The sequence below is a fragment of the Manis javanica genome, chromosome 8, assembly GCF_040802235.1.
Source record: "Manis javanica isolate MJ-LG chromosome 8, MJ_LKY, whole genome shotgun sequence".
Classification (NCBI taxonomy): Eukaryota; Metazoa; Chordata; class Mammalia; order Pholidota; family Manidae; genus Manis; species Manis javanica.
Window position 1 is genome coordinate 93791611 of NC_133163.1, and position 19544 is coordinate 93811154.

The following is a 19544-nucleotide window of genomic DNA, read 5'->3' on the forward strand; positions in this document are numbered from 1 at the left end:
TCTTTCCATACTACCACATGAGACAAGAGAATGTGGAATACATATTTGGAGTCAGTGTACAGTGTGAGAGACGTGTCGCGGGCCAGAGTGCAAGCTCTGGTGGCTGCAATGAGTTTGGCCTGTTGATTGGTTGTACCGGGGGGTAGGGCTCGTGCCTCAATGACGTCTTCGAGGAAGACTATTGTGTATCCTGCATAGTGGGTGCCCTCATGTTTAAAGGAGGACCCATCAGTAAACCAGATGAGGTCGGAGTGTGAGAGGGCTCCTTTGGAGATCGTGGAGTGGCACGGAAGGAAGTTATGAAGGGTTTCCAGGCAATCATGCGAGGGAGTATGAGGAGAGTAGGGTAGAGGAAGAAGAGTAGCCAGATTCAGGGGGGGGGCAGGGGAGGAAAGAAATGTCTGGATTGTGGAAGAAAGAGGATAGTAAGGTCAGGAGTCTGGAGGGAGGGAGATTCTGTAAATTTTTGTAGGTTAAGAGGTCCTTTAGGTGATGTGGGGACAGAATGGTAAGGGGTGCCCCGAATGTTAGTTTATGAGCTTCTTTCTGCAAGAACTGCCCAGCGGCTAATGCCCATAGGCAGGGGGCCCATCCCCAAACTACGGGGTCCAATTTCTTGGAGAGATAAGCTACTGGGGCAAAGGATGGGCCATAATATTGGCCTAGGACTCCTAGAGCTTGACTGGACCTTTCATGGATGTATAATGAGAAGGGCTTTGACAAATCAGGAAGATGGAGAGCTGGGGCTTCCACAAGGCGTGACGGAGCTTAATGAAGGAGTGTTGGGGTGAGGAGGATAATGGTTCTTCAGGGGGACCCTTGCTGAGGTGTATAGGGGTCTTTCCAACAGGGAGAAGTTAGGGATCAATGCTCTAAAATACCCAACTAGGCCTAGAAAGGAAAGGATTTCTGTCTTGGTTTTGGGAATGGGCAGGTCAGAGAGGAGTCATTTTCTGTCTAAGGTAATGGACTTTCTTTGTTGAGACAGAAGGAATCCAAGGTAAATGACAGAAGGGGAAGAGATTTGAGCTTTGACGGGGGATACCCGGTAACCTCTGGAAGCTAGAAGGTTAAGTAGGGAGGCAGTGTCAAGTTGAGACTGTTCCCATGAGGGACTGCAGAGTAGAAGATCGTCCACGTATTGTAATAAGGTGGACTCGGAGTGATCATGATGAAACTGTTTGAGGTCCTGAGCTAGGACCTGTCCAAAAATACGGGGACTATCTCGGAAGCCTTGTGGCAAAACTGTCCAAGTGAGTTGTTCAGAATGTCTTGTGTATGGGTCCGTCCAGGTGAAGGTGAAAAAATCTTGGGAGGAGGGGTCCAGAGGGATGGAAAAAAATGCGTCCTTGAGACCTAAGAAATGGGAGGCCAAGGCAGGGATTCGCGATAAAAGGGTGTATGGATTTGGAACCAAGGGATGGATAGGGATGACGGCCATGTGGATGAGGCGAAGGTCTTGGACAAGGCAGAAAGATCCATTGGTTTTTTTAACAGCTAATATGGGGGTGTTAAATGGGGAGTGAGTGGGTCTGAGATAATTTTTGTTTAAAAGGTCCTGAATGATGGGTTGGAGGCCTATGAGGGCCAAAGTGGTTAGGGGGTATTGGGCCTGGCAGATATACTGAGAGAGGTCATGTAATTTGATAGAGGCAGGAGGACATAGAGCCACGGAGGGGCTGGTAATGTCCCAAACTTTGGGATTTACAGGGTGTATGAGGGTGGAACTGGAGCTTTCATTGGGTAGAGGGGGGTTGTTGGCTATGAGGGCTATCAGAAAGGGAAAACTGGGGGCTGTGGGAGTGGATATAGTTATGGAAACATGGAGGAGAGAAAGGATGTACCGTCCTAGTAAAGGGATGGGACACTGGGGCATAACCAGGAAGGAGTGGGAGAAAGGTATGGGATTGTCTTGGATTGTGCATAAAAAGGGGGGGGTTTAACAGGAAAATCTGTTTACTTCTTACCTCGACTATAGGAGTAACGGCAGGTGTGGTAGGGCCCTGGTATTCTCGCAAGACTGAGAAGGTGGCTCCTGTGTCTAGGAGGAAGGAGATGGGGTGACCATCTACTATTAAAGTAACCCTGGGCTCCTGTTTGGTGATGGAAATGGTCGGGCGAGAAGCCCCCGGGCCCCGTCAATCTTCTTCTGCCAGTCCTGCTATGGCAGGCTTAGGATGGGGGTTGTTCATCCAGTCTCCCCTTTGGGTGGTTGGGCAATCAGACCCCCAATGGCCCTTTTTGTGGCATCTGGGGCATGGGGTGTTGGAGATCTGGGGGAGGGGCATGCCCTTGACCAATGTCCTTCTTTTCTGCACTTGAAACAAGCTCCTGGGGGTCTTGTTTGTAGAGGGGTGCCCAGGTTGTGGTTTTATCAGCTGGGCCAACATTTGGAAGTTGGCCTGATCAGCCTTTTGTTTACGGCGTTCTTTCTCCTCCTCCCTGTTATGGAAGACTTTAAAAGCCACTGTTAGGATCTCAGTCTGTGGGGTAGCGGGGCCCTGTTCTAGCTTTTTGAGTTTAGCTTTAATGTCGGGGTAGCTTTGAGCTAGGAAGTATGTCATAAGGACATGTTTTCCATCAGGCGTTTCTGGGTCCAGGCTGGTATACTGTAACAGGGCTTGAGTGAGCCTGTCTAAGAACTCGGAGGAAGTTTCCTCCTTCCCTTGAATTATGTCTTGGAGCTTTTGAAAACTGACTACTTTATGAGCTGCCTTTTTCAGACCTGCTATTAAGCAGCAGGCGAAGATATCTCAACAGTGGAGACCCACGGCGGTGTTATAATTCCAGTGTGGGTCTTGTTCGGGAACAGCAGTGGGGCCAGGGGGATAGGTGGTGTCAGTCCTCTGGGTTTCGGTAGTGTGCATTTGGGCAAAGTCCCAAACTCATCTACGCTCTTCAGGAAGTAGGGTATTGGCCAGGAGCATGAAAATGTCATGATGTGTGAGGCTGTAAGACTGGAGGGTCTATTGAAACTCCCTGATGTATTTTGTGGGATAAGTGGAAAAGGAACCTAGGCATTTCTCAAGTTGGGCTAAATCTCCTAAGGAGAAAGGGACGTGAATGCGCACAATGCCTTCGGATTCTGCTACCTCCCAGAGGGGGGTGATAATTTTGGGAGACCCTCGGGACCGAGTCTGAGGGGGACTGAAGGGTTCTGGCTCAGTCTGTGGGGGAGAAACAGGTGATGGGGCAAAGATGGAGGAGGCTCCTGGGACTTAGTTAGAGGGGGGCTGAAAGGCTCAGGCTCGATCTGCCGGGGGGGAAGGTGAGGGGAACGAAGGCAGAGGGGGTGAGGTTGGGGAGGAGATGGTGGTGGAGGAAGGGGGAGGGGCTGTTGTAGGAGAGGAGGGGAAAGGGAGAGGACGGGAGGCTTCTGCAGGGGTGGAGGTGGAGGCTGCGGCGACTGCGGAAGAGGGCGGAAGGGTTGTAGGAGGGGGAGGGGCCGAAGGGGGAAGCCTGTATGGCAGAGGCTCATTGGCTGGGTCAAAGGTAATCGAAGAGGGACTGGGAGTGTGGGGAGGGGAGGGAGATGGCTTGCAGGCTAGGAGAACTTGGGGTGGGGAACAGGTGGTGCAGAGGCTGGGATTTTGAGCTAGGAGGCGAAAAGCTTCGATATAGGGAATCTCCTTCCATTTTTTCAGGTGCTGGCAGTAGTTAAAAAGATCGCGAGTGATGTTAGGATCAAGAGTTCCCCCTGCGGGCCGTTGGTTGTTATTGTCTAGGGGGTATGTCAGCCAATCTTGGGAGCAGTATTTATGGAGAAGTTTTGGTTTTATATCAGGTGTCAGGGAGAGAGTAGTTAGATGCTTGAGCAGGCATTCAAGAGGTGAACTTTCAGGGAGGGATGAGGAGGCTCCCATGGCTAAAGGACAGAGGAGGAGACAAACAGGAAGACGAAAAGAGATCCTTGGACTGGGAGTAGACGGCAAGGAGACAAAGGGTGTCCCCGATGATCCTTGGTGGTTGGCAGAAACTCATATACGAGTCGGAATTTCTTAGGAAGTGTGGGTCATCACCCAGACTTCTCTAAGAAGGCAGAGTGCCGGAGTCACGAGGAACCTAGTACTAGGACCTTTCGGCGGAAGGAACAGAAGGAGGAGGTGGGGGAAAAAGGGAGCGTTCTCATCTGCAAAGGAGTCACCTCGTTTATGGCTGTTGGAGGAGGGGCTTGAGGGTCCGCTGCAGCCGTGAAGGCCTGAGGCGGGGAGAGTTCCCTCCTCGTCCCCAAGCATCAGGGCCTTGCTGGACGATCATGGTCAGTGGCGCTGCAATAGCTCAGGGAAGAGCGGCCTGCTCCGGGGGAAACTTACCCAAAGGCCAAAGAGGAGTGGTGAGTATGAGGAGCCAGCGCTGGAAAAAGAGGACGAGGGCAAGCTGCTGCTGGTGTTGGGGGAAGATGGGGCCCAGTTGGGGTGTCCCGTGTCCCGGGTTTCGGCACCAGTGAAAGGAAGGAGCGACACACAGCAGCAATTCACCAGAGAATTCCGCTTTATTAGGGAAAGGTGCTGGGTTATATAGGAAGGGGCATGAGGTGATTGTGGTGTTACTTCTACAGGGCTGGTGGCTATTGGCTAGGTGCTGGGATTGGGAGGGGGGGCGAGAGGTGATTGGGCTTCAGGTGGCGCCGGCGGGAACCGAGGACCCAGAAGAGAAGCAGGAAGTTTGCCATCTTACGGGTGGGGGCCCTTCAATAATATTCACTATGTCTTAGAGACAGAAGACTGAGCAATTATCAGCAGTATTTATTAGACATTTATGCTTTGAATTTGCCTTTTCCAACTCTTTTCTTCATTAATTTTTACCAAAGATATTGAAGCCATCCATTGTCGGCTTTACTTGTCTTCAAAGTTCATCAGTGCCTGCACTATAAAGAAACAAAACTGTGAGGCTAGAGAGCTAAGAATATTCAGAACATAACATGTTTGGTGGAGACCCTGCTTCTTTGGGTTCTAGGTTCTAGGTTTACTTTAATTTAAATATTAGTACAAAAATTTACTAATTTACCATATGAGTCTGTACTCTTTGCCATAGATGAATTAATCAGGGTTAACGAAACCACCTTACTGATTTCTCTCATTTTCACCCTTTTGTACTAAGAGAATAAGTGGGAAGGCAGGGTTAATTATAGGCAACATTTGGAAATAGGCAAAGCCTGTCTTTGACGTCATGCTTTAAATCCTTGTACTCTAAATCCCATGTTCCAATGTTATAAATTCCTCTCACTGCCCTCTGCTACACACACACCACACACACACACACACACACACACACACACACACATTCCTCTTTCCTAATTGTTACTTTCTCATTGAGTAGGTATGAGAAAGATGGTATTAGGTATGAGGAAGCTAATATTAAGCCACAGTAAATTGTAAAAAATGGCTCTAATTCTTCCAGTTTTTGTATTTTTAGAGAGAAAATTTATTAATTCAAATTAATCTCCAAGTGGTGACATTTTAAGTAAGAAACTCAGGGAAAATAATTTTGAGCGGGTAGTTCTCCACTTTAATCAAACTACTATTTAAATCAAATCTCTCTGTTTACGCTGTTAGTGGAAGGGACTGAAAGGAAGAAAAGACTGTAATTCATAATCTTCTTTTAAGGGTTGTGGGGAGTGGGCATTATAGGCTTCCTGCTCACTGTCTAATCCCCATAGCTATCCAACTTGGGCCTGAGACCCTATTGCTTAGGTCTGAAGTATGACCTTCAAATCCAAGAAACATGTACAAAAGGGAGTGGCTGCACAGATTGAGCCCCATCTTGTTCTAACTCCTAACAACTGGAATTGGACACTCTCCTCTTAGGAAACAAGTTTTCAGATCTCATAGGATTGAGGTGTCCTCTACTGGAGAAGCAGAGTTGCTAGGTTCTAAGTTAAAAGAAATCAGTACTTATGTCCAGAATGTGATAACAAACCAAGGATTTGCCTTTTTCCACCAAGGTGGAGATTCAGAGGCTAAGATGTCAAAATAGTGATACTTTCCTCCTTCTCCCCAGTTATATATGCTACTCTGATGTACTTAACTTCTGGTCCCCAAGACTGTACCCAAATCCATACCTGCAAACTCTTGTAACTGCTTACGCTCCTCTAAATTATACTGAAGCTTTTCTAGCAGCTCAAAATATCGGAAAAGTGAGTCTCTAGGCCAAACAACACGTTCATCCTGATCCATTTCCATTAGCCCAGGTAGATTCTGGTGCACGTGAGTCTCCCAGTCCAACTGACCTGGAAGGAAGAAGGCTTCTTAAAAACATATCTAGGTTTGTGGGAGTTGGTAAGAGCTGATAAATTCTATGTGGGTGTGGGGGGGAAATCAGGGATGAGAGAGGAAATAGAAAGCAGGGAGGGAAAAGGGTGCACCACCAAGAGTGCACTTTTTACAATAAGCAAAGACAGCCAGAGCCACACATACCCTAAGTGAAGCAGAAGTACAGGGAAAATGAAGAAGCTCAAAGAAAGAAATCAGATTGGAGAAAAAAGCTGCTAAGTAGATATGGTGGGAGAGCTCCCATTAGGATTAGGATGTCTTAAGCAATGACTCTATAGCATCTTACTGCACTCGTGGATAGTGATTGCAGTGGTGGTAGTGGGGACTTAATAATATGGATGAATGTTGAAACCACAAAGTTGCTCAAGTGAAACCTTCATAAGATTATATATCAATGATACTTTAATTTAAAAATGTGAATTATACATTAAAATATGTGTACTCTATTAAAAAAAAAAAGATTGGGATGTCTCCTAGAGAACAGGGGTCTGATTCAAATGGAAGAAACCCTCTGCATACCAAAAGAGTCAGAATAGAAGGAGGAAGATGAAGAGGAGGAGGAGGAAGTTGAGGACTTTTTCTGTTTTGACAAGGACTCTCTTGTCTTTGATGTAGATGCTGTTGAGCTCTCATCAGCAGCACTATACTCAGACTCTTCTATGGCACTGTGTTGAGATGCTTCTAAAAAGTCCAATGATTCTCCTTGTTGACTGGTATCTCTATAAGTGACATATGGAATTTTATTGCTTCAAATACACTTATAAGATATGGCTAGTTCTTTCATTATTCTAGTCCTAACCCTGGCCATACCCTAAAGCTGGGACTTAAAGCAACGAGGACCAAACTGCTCCCAAAATTTGAGCTTAAGCACTTCCAACCTCAGTTACCCAATGCGATATGTCCCTATTGGTGCTCCTCACCCCACAGCTTCTATACTCAATTCTCCTTAGGCTTCCACAGTTCACCTCACATCTTATTTTGCCAAGGTTAAGCTCCCCATGCACGGCACTATGCTTACTACACCATAACTATAGCCTCTGCCCCCTTGATTCCATCTCTTAAGAGGGCCCCTGGGTTCAGCTCTTGGTCTTTTTATCTCCTCCATCTACAGTCACCCCTTTGGTGATTTCATCTCCTGAGTTTAAATGCTTATGAAATGCAAATTAAACCTCTAGTCCCAACCTCACTTCCCAGTCCAGATGTTAAGCCTGTTTGTGTACCTGAAGCAGATTCACTCAGTTTTCTGTTCAACATCCCCTTTCTCCTGACTTGTATTATCAGCCCTTGTATATATACAACTTTTATATACAACCTTGTATATATACAACTTTTACTCACATATTACCACTTGAATGTCGAATGCACATCCAAAAGCCAACCAAAACCAAACTTTTTGTCCACCAAACCTCTTTCATTCACAGCCTCCCCTATCTCAGCTAATCCAACCTTCCAGTTGCTCAGGCCAAAACTTTGGGGTTATCCTTAACTCTTCTCTCATTTTCTATCCATCAAGAAATCCTACTGACTCTACCATCAAAATATATCTTATCTCGCTGGTACCACTGGAATCACTCTGGTCTGAGCCATGATCTTCTCTTATGTGGGTAGCAGCACAGCTTTCTAACCATCTCCCTGATCTTCTACAGCCTGTCATCGACACAGCAACTGGAGTAATCTTTCTTACATGTAAGTTATTTCATGTCACTGCTCTGCTTTGCTCCCCATTTCAATCAGAGTCAAAGCCCAATTCCCTACAATGGCCCCCACCGCCCTACAGGATCGGGTCCCTATTATCTCTCTGACCTAATCTCCAGTGACTCTTCCCTTTGCTCACTCTGCTCGAGTTAACAATGGCTTCCTTACTGTTCTCAAACACACCTGGCATGCTTCTGGCTTAGGACTTGTGTACCTGCTGTTCCCTCTGCCTGTAACTCTCTTCCCATAGACATCTACATAGTAATTCCCTCACCTCCTCCAAGTCTTTGCTCAAATGTTACCTTTTCATGAGGCCACTCTGACCACCTTGTTTAAAATTACAACTCATCTACAACCCCCACCTTATAATCCAATCCCTTTAACCTTTTTTACTTTTTATTTTTGCATAATGCTTATATTGTAACATACTGCTTATTAACATGTTCATTGTTTATTATCTCTTTCCCCCTACAGGCATGGAAGTTCCATGAGAGCAGGCATTATTGCCTACTTTGTTCCCTGATATATTCCAAGTACCCAGTAAGTATTCAATAATTAGCCGCTGAATGGATGAGTTTATTTGTCCTTCTGCTCTTTTGTCCTCCGCTGAACACTCACGGTCTAGAACAGCATCTTTTTCACAGAAGGCATTTAAATTAGTTTCCTGTGGCTGCTGTAATAAATTATCACAAACTTGGTACTTCTCTCACAATTCAGGAGGCCAAAAGTCTGAAATCAAGGTGTTGGCAGAGCCATACTTCCTCTGGAAAAGCTCTAGGGGAGAAGTTTCCTTTCTGCTCCTAGCTTCTGACAGTAGCCTGCCATTTACTGGCTTCCTTTGGCTTGTGGTTGCATCGCTCCAATTTCTACCTCCATCTTCACACCTCCTTTTCCTATACTCTGTGTCTGTCTTCTCTTCTCTTAAAGGACCTTGTCGCTGGATTTAGAGCCCACCTGGATAATTCAGGACAATCACATCTCAATATCCTTAACTTGCTTATATCTGTAAACACCTTATTTTTCCAAATAATGTCATTTTCTCAGGTTCTGGGAAGTTAGGACATGGCCATAACTTTTTAGGGGTCACCATTCAATGGACTCTTATAACTAGGTATTGGATGAATGAATTCTCTGTCAAAGCCAATCTTCATCTTTGGTTTCCTACCCTTTCTTCGTTCATGTGTACTCATCCCAGTTCACACATACACTCCTAACCTGGCATCCATTTTGCTAAGGCTTTACCTTATTGGCTTAGGGGACAGGTTTTGTCTCCTGCAAAGCAAAAAACACAAGAGTGAACAGAGTATTATTGAAGGAAGAGTATAGTTAGGAAAAAAATAAAAGAATTCAGATCATAAAGTGAAGAAACAGTGAGGAGAACAAATTTTAGTAAGAGAGTGAAAAAGAGTGAGTAAGATCCCACCACGGATAAAGAATCAGACAGTTTTCTAAAGGTGGGGAATTCTAATGCTGGGGCAAATCTGTCATGAAGGGAAACATGGGATCAGGGCCAAGGAGCACAAGCAGGAAATGAGGTCAGGAAGAAAAGTAAAACTGGGTTTGAAAATGGGGAGGCAGACCTCTGGATAATCTGCCGCTTGAATATGTCGGCTTTGTGCTGAACCTCCAGATGTGCCATCTCCTCGTTCAGCTCATTCCTGATATTCTGGAAGTTAGTAACTGCCCCAAAGGGCCATTAGCAGTTGGGAGATGGTGGAACTAGATCTGGGGAGAGGGCTTGAGTGGTAAGAAAGCAAATGAAACATCCATTCCAGGCCCCAACCCGTCCTGCTTATCAGGTTCTCTTCACATCCACCAATCTTAGCTCTCATTCTGATTTGTTCCCAACCCCGCTTCCCACCAAGTTTCACCTCTTCTATGCTTACCCATCATGGCTATTATGATATTTCGAAAGATAATGGAACCAAGTAACAAACAAAGGATGACATAGATGCTGCTGAAGGTGTGGCTGACTTCAGGTACCTTCCAGGTGTCCTTAAGCAGTGCATACCAATGATCCATGGTGAAGAGAATGAACACTGTCACTAGGGAATTCAGCATGTCCCTAAAGAAAAAGGAGGTGTGTATATAAATAGAAGAGAGACCTAAATCTCTTGGAAACAATATTGTTCTTACTCTTAAACAGACACAGGAGCATTTCTTTGTGGTTTGCTGATTTGGCTCCTTTCAACCATACTCAATTTTTTAGCTAATCATTCTCCAGTTTGAGGTTTAGGTTTTCCTTTATCATGAATAATCTACAGCACAGTAGGTACTCAATAAATAGGTACTGCCTGAATTTTTTTAAACTGAATGAATCACCAACTACTGCATTTTTTGTAACATCATTCTCCACTGTTCTGTGGAATTCACCTAACAGGAGATCACTAACAAAGTTAGCAAAGTCAGTCCTATTTAGTCCACTGGTATAAAAATAATAGTCAAGTAAATGGATGGATATGTGACATAAACATGTGATCAAATATATCACAAAGTTCTCAGGAAAGTACCTAAATTTTCCTTCTTTCCTTCTTAGTCTTCCATATGCAATTTATTGAAAACCTCAGGGCCCTCATAGGATGAACTCTGAGACTTTCCTAACTTAATCTCTTACAAAGCAATCCTGTCAGTCTAAGAGAGATCCAAACATGCTGACAGTATTGGAGTCCAATTCATAAACAACATTACACCTCTAAATCTAAATTGACTTTCTACTAGTAAGCAGTATTCTCTAGGCACAGATCTTATCAGGATTTACTTTTAAATAAGCATAGATGTGTGGCTGTATAATCCCATCTAGAGACTGGGGTAAAACCAGTGATTATATTTGAGTCATAGCAACATTTATCGATCCCTTACATTGTGTTAAATACTGTGGTAAATGCTAAAATACATTATCTCATTTATCCCTACACTCTTACAAAGTAGTGTTACTATTATTCCCATTTTTCCAAAGAGGAAATGGAAGCACAGGAACCAGGGTTTAACCACTGGAGTACACTGCTATTTAAAGATGGTTGATGAGGTTGTGTCTGAATTTGCAAAACCCAGAGCAAACCGGGAACTAGCTTCCCTACCCTCAAAATCAGAGCTAGTACCACTCGTTATTCCTTTGCTTTCTCTTTCTCTCTCCTAACCATGTTCTATTCCAGTTTCTCACCATAGACTGCTTTTTGTAAAAGCATCCTTTTTATTGGAATAACAGTGATAAGCAATATTATATTGGTTTCACATGTGCAACATAATGACTTGATAATTATATATATTACTAGATGCTTGCCATGGTTAAGTGTAGTTCCTCCTGTTACCATACCAAAATACTACAGTATTATTGGTTATATTCTATATGTTGTACTTCCATTCCTATGACTGGATTATACTTTCTGTATTACTTACTTTGGACTTCCGGGTCTCTTGCCCAAATTCTCTCCCTCAACCCAGGATTCCCCCAGTTCCACCTACGAAAAGAACATGTGGTACTCCAGGTCCTGGCGAGTTGAATGGGTATAATCCTTGAAGAAGTAGACGCCAGCCACAGCAAAAATGTAGAAGAAGATCAGCAGCAACACCAAGAGGAAGGTCATGCTCTAGAGGCCATGACTATGAGTCAGAGCTGGGCCAGACTAGGCTGATCTCCACCTACAGCCCAGTCAAGCCCACCCTGGCAATCCCTACCAAACCCTCACTTATGGTCCTGAGCCCAGTCATCTCTAGACCACAGCAGTTTGTCCTCAGCCCTTTCACATCCAGTAACATTTCACAGGCTTTTTCACTGCCTCCTTTGATCCACCCAAACTTGTTTCATGTTAAACCCCCGTTTATCCACCTTGCCCACATGGTGTAGCTGCAACAGTCAAATCACCTTGAGGGCCCTGACCAGGGCCAAAATAATGACACGAATTTGATGGAATTGTGCAAAGAGTCTGAGAGACCTCAGCACCCGGCAGATCCTCAGCAGCTGGAGCCACACAGACTGGCCCGTTATCCCTAAAAGTACCACAATCTCAGGAAGCAGGGTCTGTGGGAAACACACAGATTACAAGTGAAATATACCCAGAAGCACCCATGCATAGTTGTCCCTTTTTCATCTCATCTTCTTCATAGTTCCTTGGATACCACCCCTTGAAAAGAATTCTCTAGGGACTGTTTCCTATTCAGCCCTTCTATGATAAATCATTTAAACTCTCTACTTTACCTTCTCAGACATAAAAAGGGGGATATAGTGCTTATCTCACTGGGTTGTTGTGGAGCTCAAATGAAAAAATACATGTAAAACACTTAGAACAGTGCCTGGCACTTAGTAAGTGCTTAGTGAACTGGTAGATATTATTGTTGGAGTTAGTTAATGTGGTTAGATTCTGCCTTGCCCCTAATACCAACAATTCCTCTAATGACTGACTTTGAGTCTTAGGAAAAAAATCAAAATAAGGAAGTTAGGTACATTTCTATTTGTTTCCTCCTGTGATATAATTATCTTAATTTTTCTTGTCATTTTGATTCACCTAGGCATATTCCTCAGCCCACTAAACTAATCCTCAGGATATCAGTCCTTACCAATGTGGTGACAACAAAATCAAAGACATTCCAGGCATTCTTCCAGAAGAGGAAAAAGCCAGATAGCCACATAAGAAGGATCTCAAAGATGAAAATAAGCAAGATGAACCAAGCTGCTACCTCCAGGAACAGCTTCAGGGGCCACAGTTTGGCATTTGAGGACTCAAGCAATTCTGTATGAGAGTAGAGCAAAGGATGAATAAAGATTAAAGAAGCTGAATGATAAAAGCATCATACTGTTATAAACCACAGCTGTAACACAGATGGTACAGCTACAGTGCCCACTGCTCTACATTTTTCCTTGAGTTTCTCTTCTTAATACTATAGCTGCTTCATCCTGTGAATGACAGGGAAGGACAGAATTGAACATGAAAAATAGCTACAGCTCATCTCCTGCTAGTATTGGTAGTCATTGCCTTCCCTCTTTGGAGTTACACAGCCACAAAGGGATTGTTCTCTTAAATACCATCAAGCCTGTCTGCTATACTGTTATCCCAGGCCCAAACTTCACAAAGCAGCAAATGGGACTTGAGAATTGAATGAAAGTGTAGGGCCATGATATGTAAAGTGTCTTATAAGGAATGTAGAAACAGGGAGCCAGAGTCATGGGGCACACTGAGTTATAATGGAACATGACTTGTATATTTGTTAGTGTTTAAAATTCTTTTTTTCCTCTGCCTAACATTTTTTTTTTCCTGCAAAGCAAACTGAATCCTCTACTTCCTCTCTAGAACCCTATTATTTCCTGTTATTCCTTAACTCACTGCCTTCATGTTTTGACCCTCTTCATCTCTTTTATACATTTAATGGATGTATACCATGTTATAGAAAAAACATCAGAAGAGCACATGCAATCACCCTGAACAACACAAACTACTGGAAAATTTTTTTAAACCTAAATAAAATCTTAATATTTATCACATGAATTAGTCTGTTCACAGACTAATAGAAATATTAATCACAAATTATTTCCCTTTGCCAAAATCCATCCTACCTTTCAACCATAGAATGTACTTCATAAAATACAATTTTTATGAACTTGTGAGGTAATTCCCAGTCAGGCAATCCACCTATCCTCTGGCACAGTGATCATGTTTCATATTTGGCTATCTTACCAAACAGAATGGTGAGTGTGGTTCTATTTTGATTTGTCCATTGGATCCAGGGAATCCTGTACACTTACTGCTATTTATTCCAAGGCTTAAAACTATATCCCTAGCCCCACAAGGCAAATACACAAAAAATAGGAAATGTGGGTGGCTTAGTTCAAAATCATCACCATTATGTGGAGGAAATAAAATACTTCAAAGCATATAGTACACTTTGTATACTATACTATATACTTTCAAAGTACATGTATACTGTAGTGGGTCGGTGACATCAGTTATTGTTTTGTATTTAAATATCTCTGACCTGAGTGCATTAAAAGACTATTTAAATTGGGAAACCCACCCAAAACAGTGAGGATAAATAAGGAAGCAAGTAGTTCTACTGTTCTTTCATAATTTCTGAACAGTTTGAGATGATAATCATATTAGCCTATTGATTCCCCAGACTTTTTAAATATATTTCATATAATTGATGTTTGGTTCTAGAGTCACTTACTCTTTAAGTAATTTTTTTGGTTGTACCAAACTTCGCATACACTATGAGCTTTCTTATTTGTACTTAAATAATTTTTCTAAACATATTTGTAAAGTGTAAATGTTGTGTCACTCACCGATAGGCGCCAATTTCTCTAATAAAAAAATTTAAACAAATATTAGACTAAAATGACACAAGAAATATCTGGCCTTCCCATCTCCAATTCCTTGTGAATCTACCACATTCTACCTCAAAGTGTCTAGAATACCTTATATTATCTACTACACTCTTTGGAGCCCTCCTAATATTTCTAGGTCTTGGCAGTTGCACAAATCTTACTTCAGGACACATAACTGTACCTATCACAATTCAAATAATACTCAAAAATGTAAAATTATCAATTTAAGGTAAAAAAGACTTCCACCTACTTCCTCTTTCATTTAAGGTCAGTTCTCACCTATTTGAATCATCAGTACAATCGTATTCAAAAAGATGAGAAAGATGATGAAGTTTGTGAAGAGAGGAGCTGTTTTCTCTTAAGGAAACATACACAGTGGAATTATTTTTCATTTGCACTTGTGAAATAATAAGGGCAGGAAAAGAACCAGTGGGAATGAAAAGAGTTTGGAAAGGGAAAAATAAGTCAACAGAAAAAAACTAATGAAACTAAGGGCTGGTTCTTTGAGAAAATAAACAAAATAGATAAACCCCTAGCCAGACTTACTAAGAAAAAAAAGAATCTACACACATAAACAGAATCAGAAATGAGAAAGGAAAAATCACGATGGACACCACAGAAATACACAAATTATTAGAGAATACTATGAAAATCTATATGCTAAGAAACTGCATAACCTAAAGAAATGGACAACTTTCCTGAAAAATACAACCTTCCAAGACTGACCCAGGAAGAAACAGAAAATCTAAACAGACCAATTACTAGCAATGAATTTGAATTGGTAATCAAAAAACTACCCAAGAACAAAACTCCGGGACCAGAAGGATTCACTGCTGAATTTTGTCAGACATTTAGAGAAGACATAATACCCATTCTCCTTAAAGTTTTCGAAAAAATAGAAGAGGAGGAAATACTTCCAAACTCATTATATGAAGCCAGCATCACTCTAATACCTAAACCAGGCAAAGACACCACAAAAAAAGAAAATTACAGACCAAAATCCCTGATGAACATATATGAAAAACACTCAACAAAATATTAGCAAACTGAATACGAAAACACATCAAGAGGATAATATACCATGATCAAGTGGGATTCATCCTAGGGATGCAAGGATGTTGCAAATGCAAGGATGTTGATGGATTTGAAAATCCATCAACATCATCCACCACATCAACAAAAAGGACAAAAACCTCATGATCATATCCATAGATGCTGAAAAAGCATTTGACAAAATTCAACATTCATTCATGATAAAAACTCTTAACAAAATGAGCATAGAGGGCAAGTACCTCAACAGAATAAAGGACATATATGACAAAACCACAGCCAACATCATACTTAACAGTGAGAAGCTGAAAGCTTTTCCTCTAAGATCGGGAACAAGACAAGGATGCCCATTCTCCTCACTTTCATTCAACACAGTACTGGAGGTCCTAGCCACAGCCATCAGGCAAAACAAAGAAATAAAAGGCATCCAGATTGGTAAGAAGGAAGTCAAACTGTCACTGCTTGCAGATGACATGATATTGTACATAAAACCCCTAAAGAAGCCACTCCAAAACTAGAACTAGTATCTGAACTCAGCAAAGTTGAGAATACAAAATTAATACATAGAAATCTGTTGCATTCCTATACACTAAAGATGAACTAATAGAAACAGAAACCAGGAAAACAATTCCATTCACAATTGCATCAAAAAGATTAAAATACCTAGGAATAAACCTAACCAAGGAAGTGAAAGACCTATACCCTGAAAACTACAAGACACTCCTAAGAGAAATTAAAGAGGACACTAATAAATGGAAATTCATCCCATGCTCTTGGGTAGGAAGAATTAATATTGTCAAAATGGCCATCCTGCCTAAAGCAATCTACAGATTCAATGCAATCCCTATGAAAATACCAACAGCATTCTTCAACGAACTGGAACAAATAGTTTCAAAATTCATATAGAACCACAAAAGACCCTGAATAGCCAATACAATCCTGAGAAGGAAGAATAAAGCAGGGGGGATCTCACTTCCCAACTTCAAGTTCTACTACAAAGCCACAGTAATCAAGACAATATGGTACTGGCACAAGAACAGACCCATAGGCCAGCAGAAGAGAATAGAGAGTCCAGATATTAACCCAAGCATATATGGTCAATTAATATATGATAAAGGAGCCATGGATATACAATGGGGAAATGACAGCCTCTTCAACAGCTGGTGTTGACAAAACTGGACAGCTACATGTAAGAGAATGAAACCGGATTACTGTCTAACTCCAAACACAAAAGTAAACTTGAAATGGATCAAAGACCCGAATGTAAGTCATGAAACCATAAAACTCTTAGAAGAAAACATAGGCAAAACTCTTTTGAATATAAACATAAACAACTTCTTCATGAACATATCTCCTCGGGCAAGGGAAACAAGAGCAAAAATGAACAAGTGGGACTATATCAAACTAAAAAGCTTCTGTACAGCAAAGGATACCATCAGTTGAACAAAAAGGCATCCTACAATATGGGAGAATATATTCATAAATGACATATCCAATAAGGGGTTGACATCCAAAATAAACAAGGAGCTCATGCACCTAACAAACAAAAAGCAAATAATCTAATTAAAAGATGGGCAGAAGATCTGAACAGACACTTTTCCAAAGAATAAATTCAGGTGGCCAACAGACACAGGAAAAGATGCTCCTGATATAGCTAATCATCAGAGAAATGCAAATTAAAACCACAATGAGATATCACCTCACACCAGTTAGGATGGCCAACATCCAAGACAAACAACAGCAAATGTTGGCAAGGATGTGGAGAAAAGGGAACCCTCTTACACTGCTGGTGGGAATGTAAATTAGTTCAACCATTGTGGAAAGCAGTATGGAGGTTCCTCAAAAAACTAAAAAAAGAAATACCATTTGACCTGGGAATTCCACTCCTAGGAATTTACCCTAAGAATGGAGCAGCCCAGTTTGAAAAACACATACACACCCCTATATTTATCGCAGCACTATTTACAACAGCCAAGAAATGGAAGCAACCTAAGTGTCCATCAGCAGATGAATGGAGAAAGAAGATGTGCTACATATACACAGTGGAATATTACTCAGCCGTAAGAAGAAAACAAATCCTACCATTTGCAACAACATGGATGAAGCTAAAGGGAATTATGTTCAGTGAAATAAGCCAGGCAGAGAAAGACAAACTTAAATGATTTTACTCATCTGCGGAGTATAAGAACAAAGCAAAAACTGAAGGAAAAGAACAGCAGCAGACTCACAGAACCCAAGAATGGACTAACAGCTACCAAAGGGAAAGGGACTGGAGAAGATGGGTGGAGGGAGGGATAAGGGGAAAAAGGGACGTTACGATTAGCACACATAATGTAGGTGGGGGGTGGGCACAGGGAAGGTAGTATAGCACAGAGAAGACAAGTAGTGATTCTATAGCATCTTACTACACTGATGGACAGTGACTGTAATGGGGTATGTGGTGGGGACTTGATAATGAGAGGAATCCCGTAAGCACAATGTTGCTCATGTAAGTGTGTATGAATGATACCCAAAAAAAAAAATCATCAGGTAGATGATTAAGCAAAAGAGATGTAAGGGCATGGGGTAAAAATGAGTGGAATGAAAGGATACACTCCAGGACCCATCTAGCCCACAAAGAAAGAGGTGGCCTCTGACTGCAGCGCACTCGAAGCCTGCTCATCGCTCTCTGCGCATGTGTAATCCGGTCTACATGACAAGGCTTTATGGAGAAGCGCACAAACTGGTGTTGATCTCCCAATATAAATTTCCTCTGAAGGGTAGGATCTACACCAAAAATAAAAAAGAACAGTGAATATATATAAAGAGAAGTCTATGGGGGGTATGAAGAGCAGATAGGATTGGGGATAGGGATACTGGTGACATGATTGTCCCTCTACTGCAGGGACTTGCCTTGCCGTCCTTCTCACGGGAACAATATAATTTTGGGTAACAGCTAATGTATTGCATGTGCCCAACACGGTCCAAGCCCAAGAATGAAGGCAGCAGTTTCCACTCTCAAAGTGTTTAAAGTGTCTTTGGTAGAAACTTCCAAGTCAGCCCCGACAAGTAGTTACGTAGGCCTAAAAGTTAGTAACATGGGTTCTAACTCCTGGATTGGAAGTTTTATTTATAACGCCTATCATTTATCAAGTTTGGTACAACTTCCAAACTTGCAAACAAACCAATCTCCCATGAATTTTCCACCCTTAAAATTGTCTTTCTGCTTCCTACTCTTTAGAGGGTGTGGAAGGCCGTCTTAAATTTATCCAGCTTCTGACCAAGTATCTCTCGGAGAGTATGTCGTGGCACAGCTTGGCTCAAGCCTTGCAGATGCTCGATGAGAGAGAAAGTATCAATGAGACGTGAACGAATGGCATCAGCTCTGGGCAGCTGCGTGTGTCCTGTTGAATGATAGGCGGCCATGTCTGTTAAGAGAATGTAAGAATAAAGTGTCATTTCATTCTTGAGTTGCACCAAGGACTAGAGGTTTTCTTCCCCTCCTCCCGTTCTCTTTGCCCTTAAGAAGTCAAAGGTTCTTTCTGCTAAGACTCAAGGTTTTTTGAAACAAAAGGAGATAGCAGTTGTAAGATACTGCACACTTTACTAAGTGGCTAGGCACTTTCACTTCTTTGACAGCATTTTCAATTAAAAGTAGCAGCCCCAAGGGCAGGAGTCCCGGGGCTGGACAGAGGAATTCGGTCACCACCTGGAATCAGGCAATGCAATGAGGCGGGGCAGAGGCAGCCCCTCACCAAAAAAAAAAAAAAAGTTAAGAATTGGGCAAAGTGCAACAGTCCGACATTTTGAGAACGTGTCCCGTTCCAAGTGGGTCCACTCCAAGGTTCCCCCGGGTGCTGATCCTCTCAAAGCCCCGCGGCCGGGCCTCATCTCAGCCCGGGCGCTCCTCCGCCCACTCAGCCTGACTTCACTCCTCCGCCTCGGGTTCTGGCGCCCTCCGAGCTCCGCCCTCCCCACGCAGGACGAGCTCAAGATCGGAGCCCAGCCTCGCTGCACCGCATATCCTGCTCCGCCCGCCGCACCCGCACCCCGGGGTCGGGCTCGCCGCAGTAGCCAGCCCGGGTCAGCCGAACCGGAGCCTTCCCAGCCCCACTCGCCCCGGCGCCGGCCGCTTCGGCCCCGCCCCGCGCTCCCGCCACCCGACAGTTACCGGCTGGGCCCGCCCGCCCGACGCAGGCGCCGCGGAGCCAATCGGCGGCTGCCACACTACG

At 43.1% G+C, this 19544-nt stretch overlaps 1 protein-coding gene across 7 annotated transcripts; it reads right to left on the bottom strand.

The window, feature by feature from the left end:
* Positions 1-4503: 4503 nt before the first annotated feature.
* Positions 4504-19476, bottom strand: CATSPER2 (cation channel sperm associated 2). 7 transcript variants are annotated; one of them, XM_073211725.1, is made up of 13 exons: positions 19116-19252; positions 18594-18740; positions 17926-18099; positions 14563-14631; positions 12522-12694; positions 11830-11985; positions 11430-11554; positions 9951-10032; positions 9548-9633; positions 9210-9239; positions 6792-6991; positions 6062-6229; positions 4504-4867 (listed from the first exon to the last, which is right to left on the bottom strand). In XM_073211725.1, exons 1-13 carry the CDS (start codon positions 19201-19203, stop codon positions 4836-4838), a joined length of 1530 nt encoding a protein of 509 aa, XP_073067826.1. In that variant the 5' UTR covers positions 19204-19252; the 3' UTR covers positions 4504-4835. The 7 variants fall into 7 exon arrangements, with proteins under 7 accessions (XP_073067826.1, XP_036874681.1, XP_036874680.1 ...); XM_037018786.2 differs by lacking the exon at positions 19116-19252 and adding an exon at positions 19356-19472 and having other exon boundaries at positions 4506-4867; positions 9548-9647; positions 9854-10032; XM_037018785.2 differs by lacking the exon at positions 19116-19252 and adding an exon at positions 19330-19451 and having other exon boundaries at positions 4506-4867; positions 9548-9647; positions 9854-10032.
* Positions 19477-19544: the final 68 nt, after the last annotated feature.

Bases quoted from the DNA above. Each gene is read 5' to 3' on its own strand.
- CATSPER2 (XM_073211722.1), bottom strand. From the start codon at position 19,203: ATGAGGCCCGGCCGCGGGGCTTTGAGAGGATCAGCACCCGGGGGAACC. The intron at 11,555-11,829 runs GTGATTTGACTG...CATGGCCTCTAG, and splicing joins CCCTGGTCAGGGCCCTCAAG to AGCATGACCTTCCTCTTGGT. The intron at 6,992-9,209 runs GTAAAGCCTTAG...TGTCACTTATAG, and splicing joins CTGTCCCCTAAGCCAATAAG to AGATACCAGTCAACAAGGAG.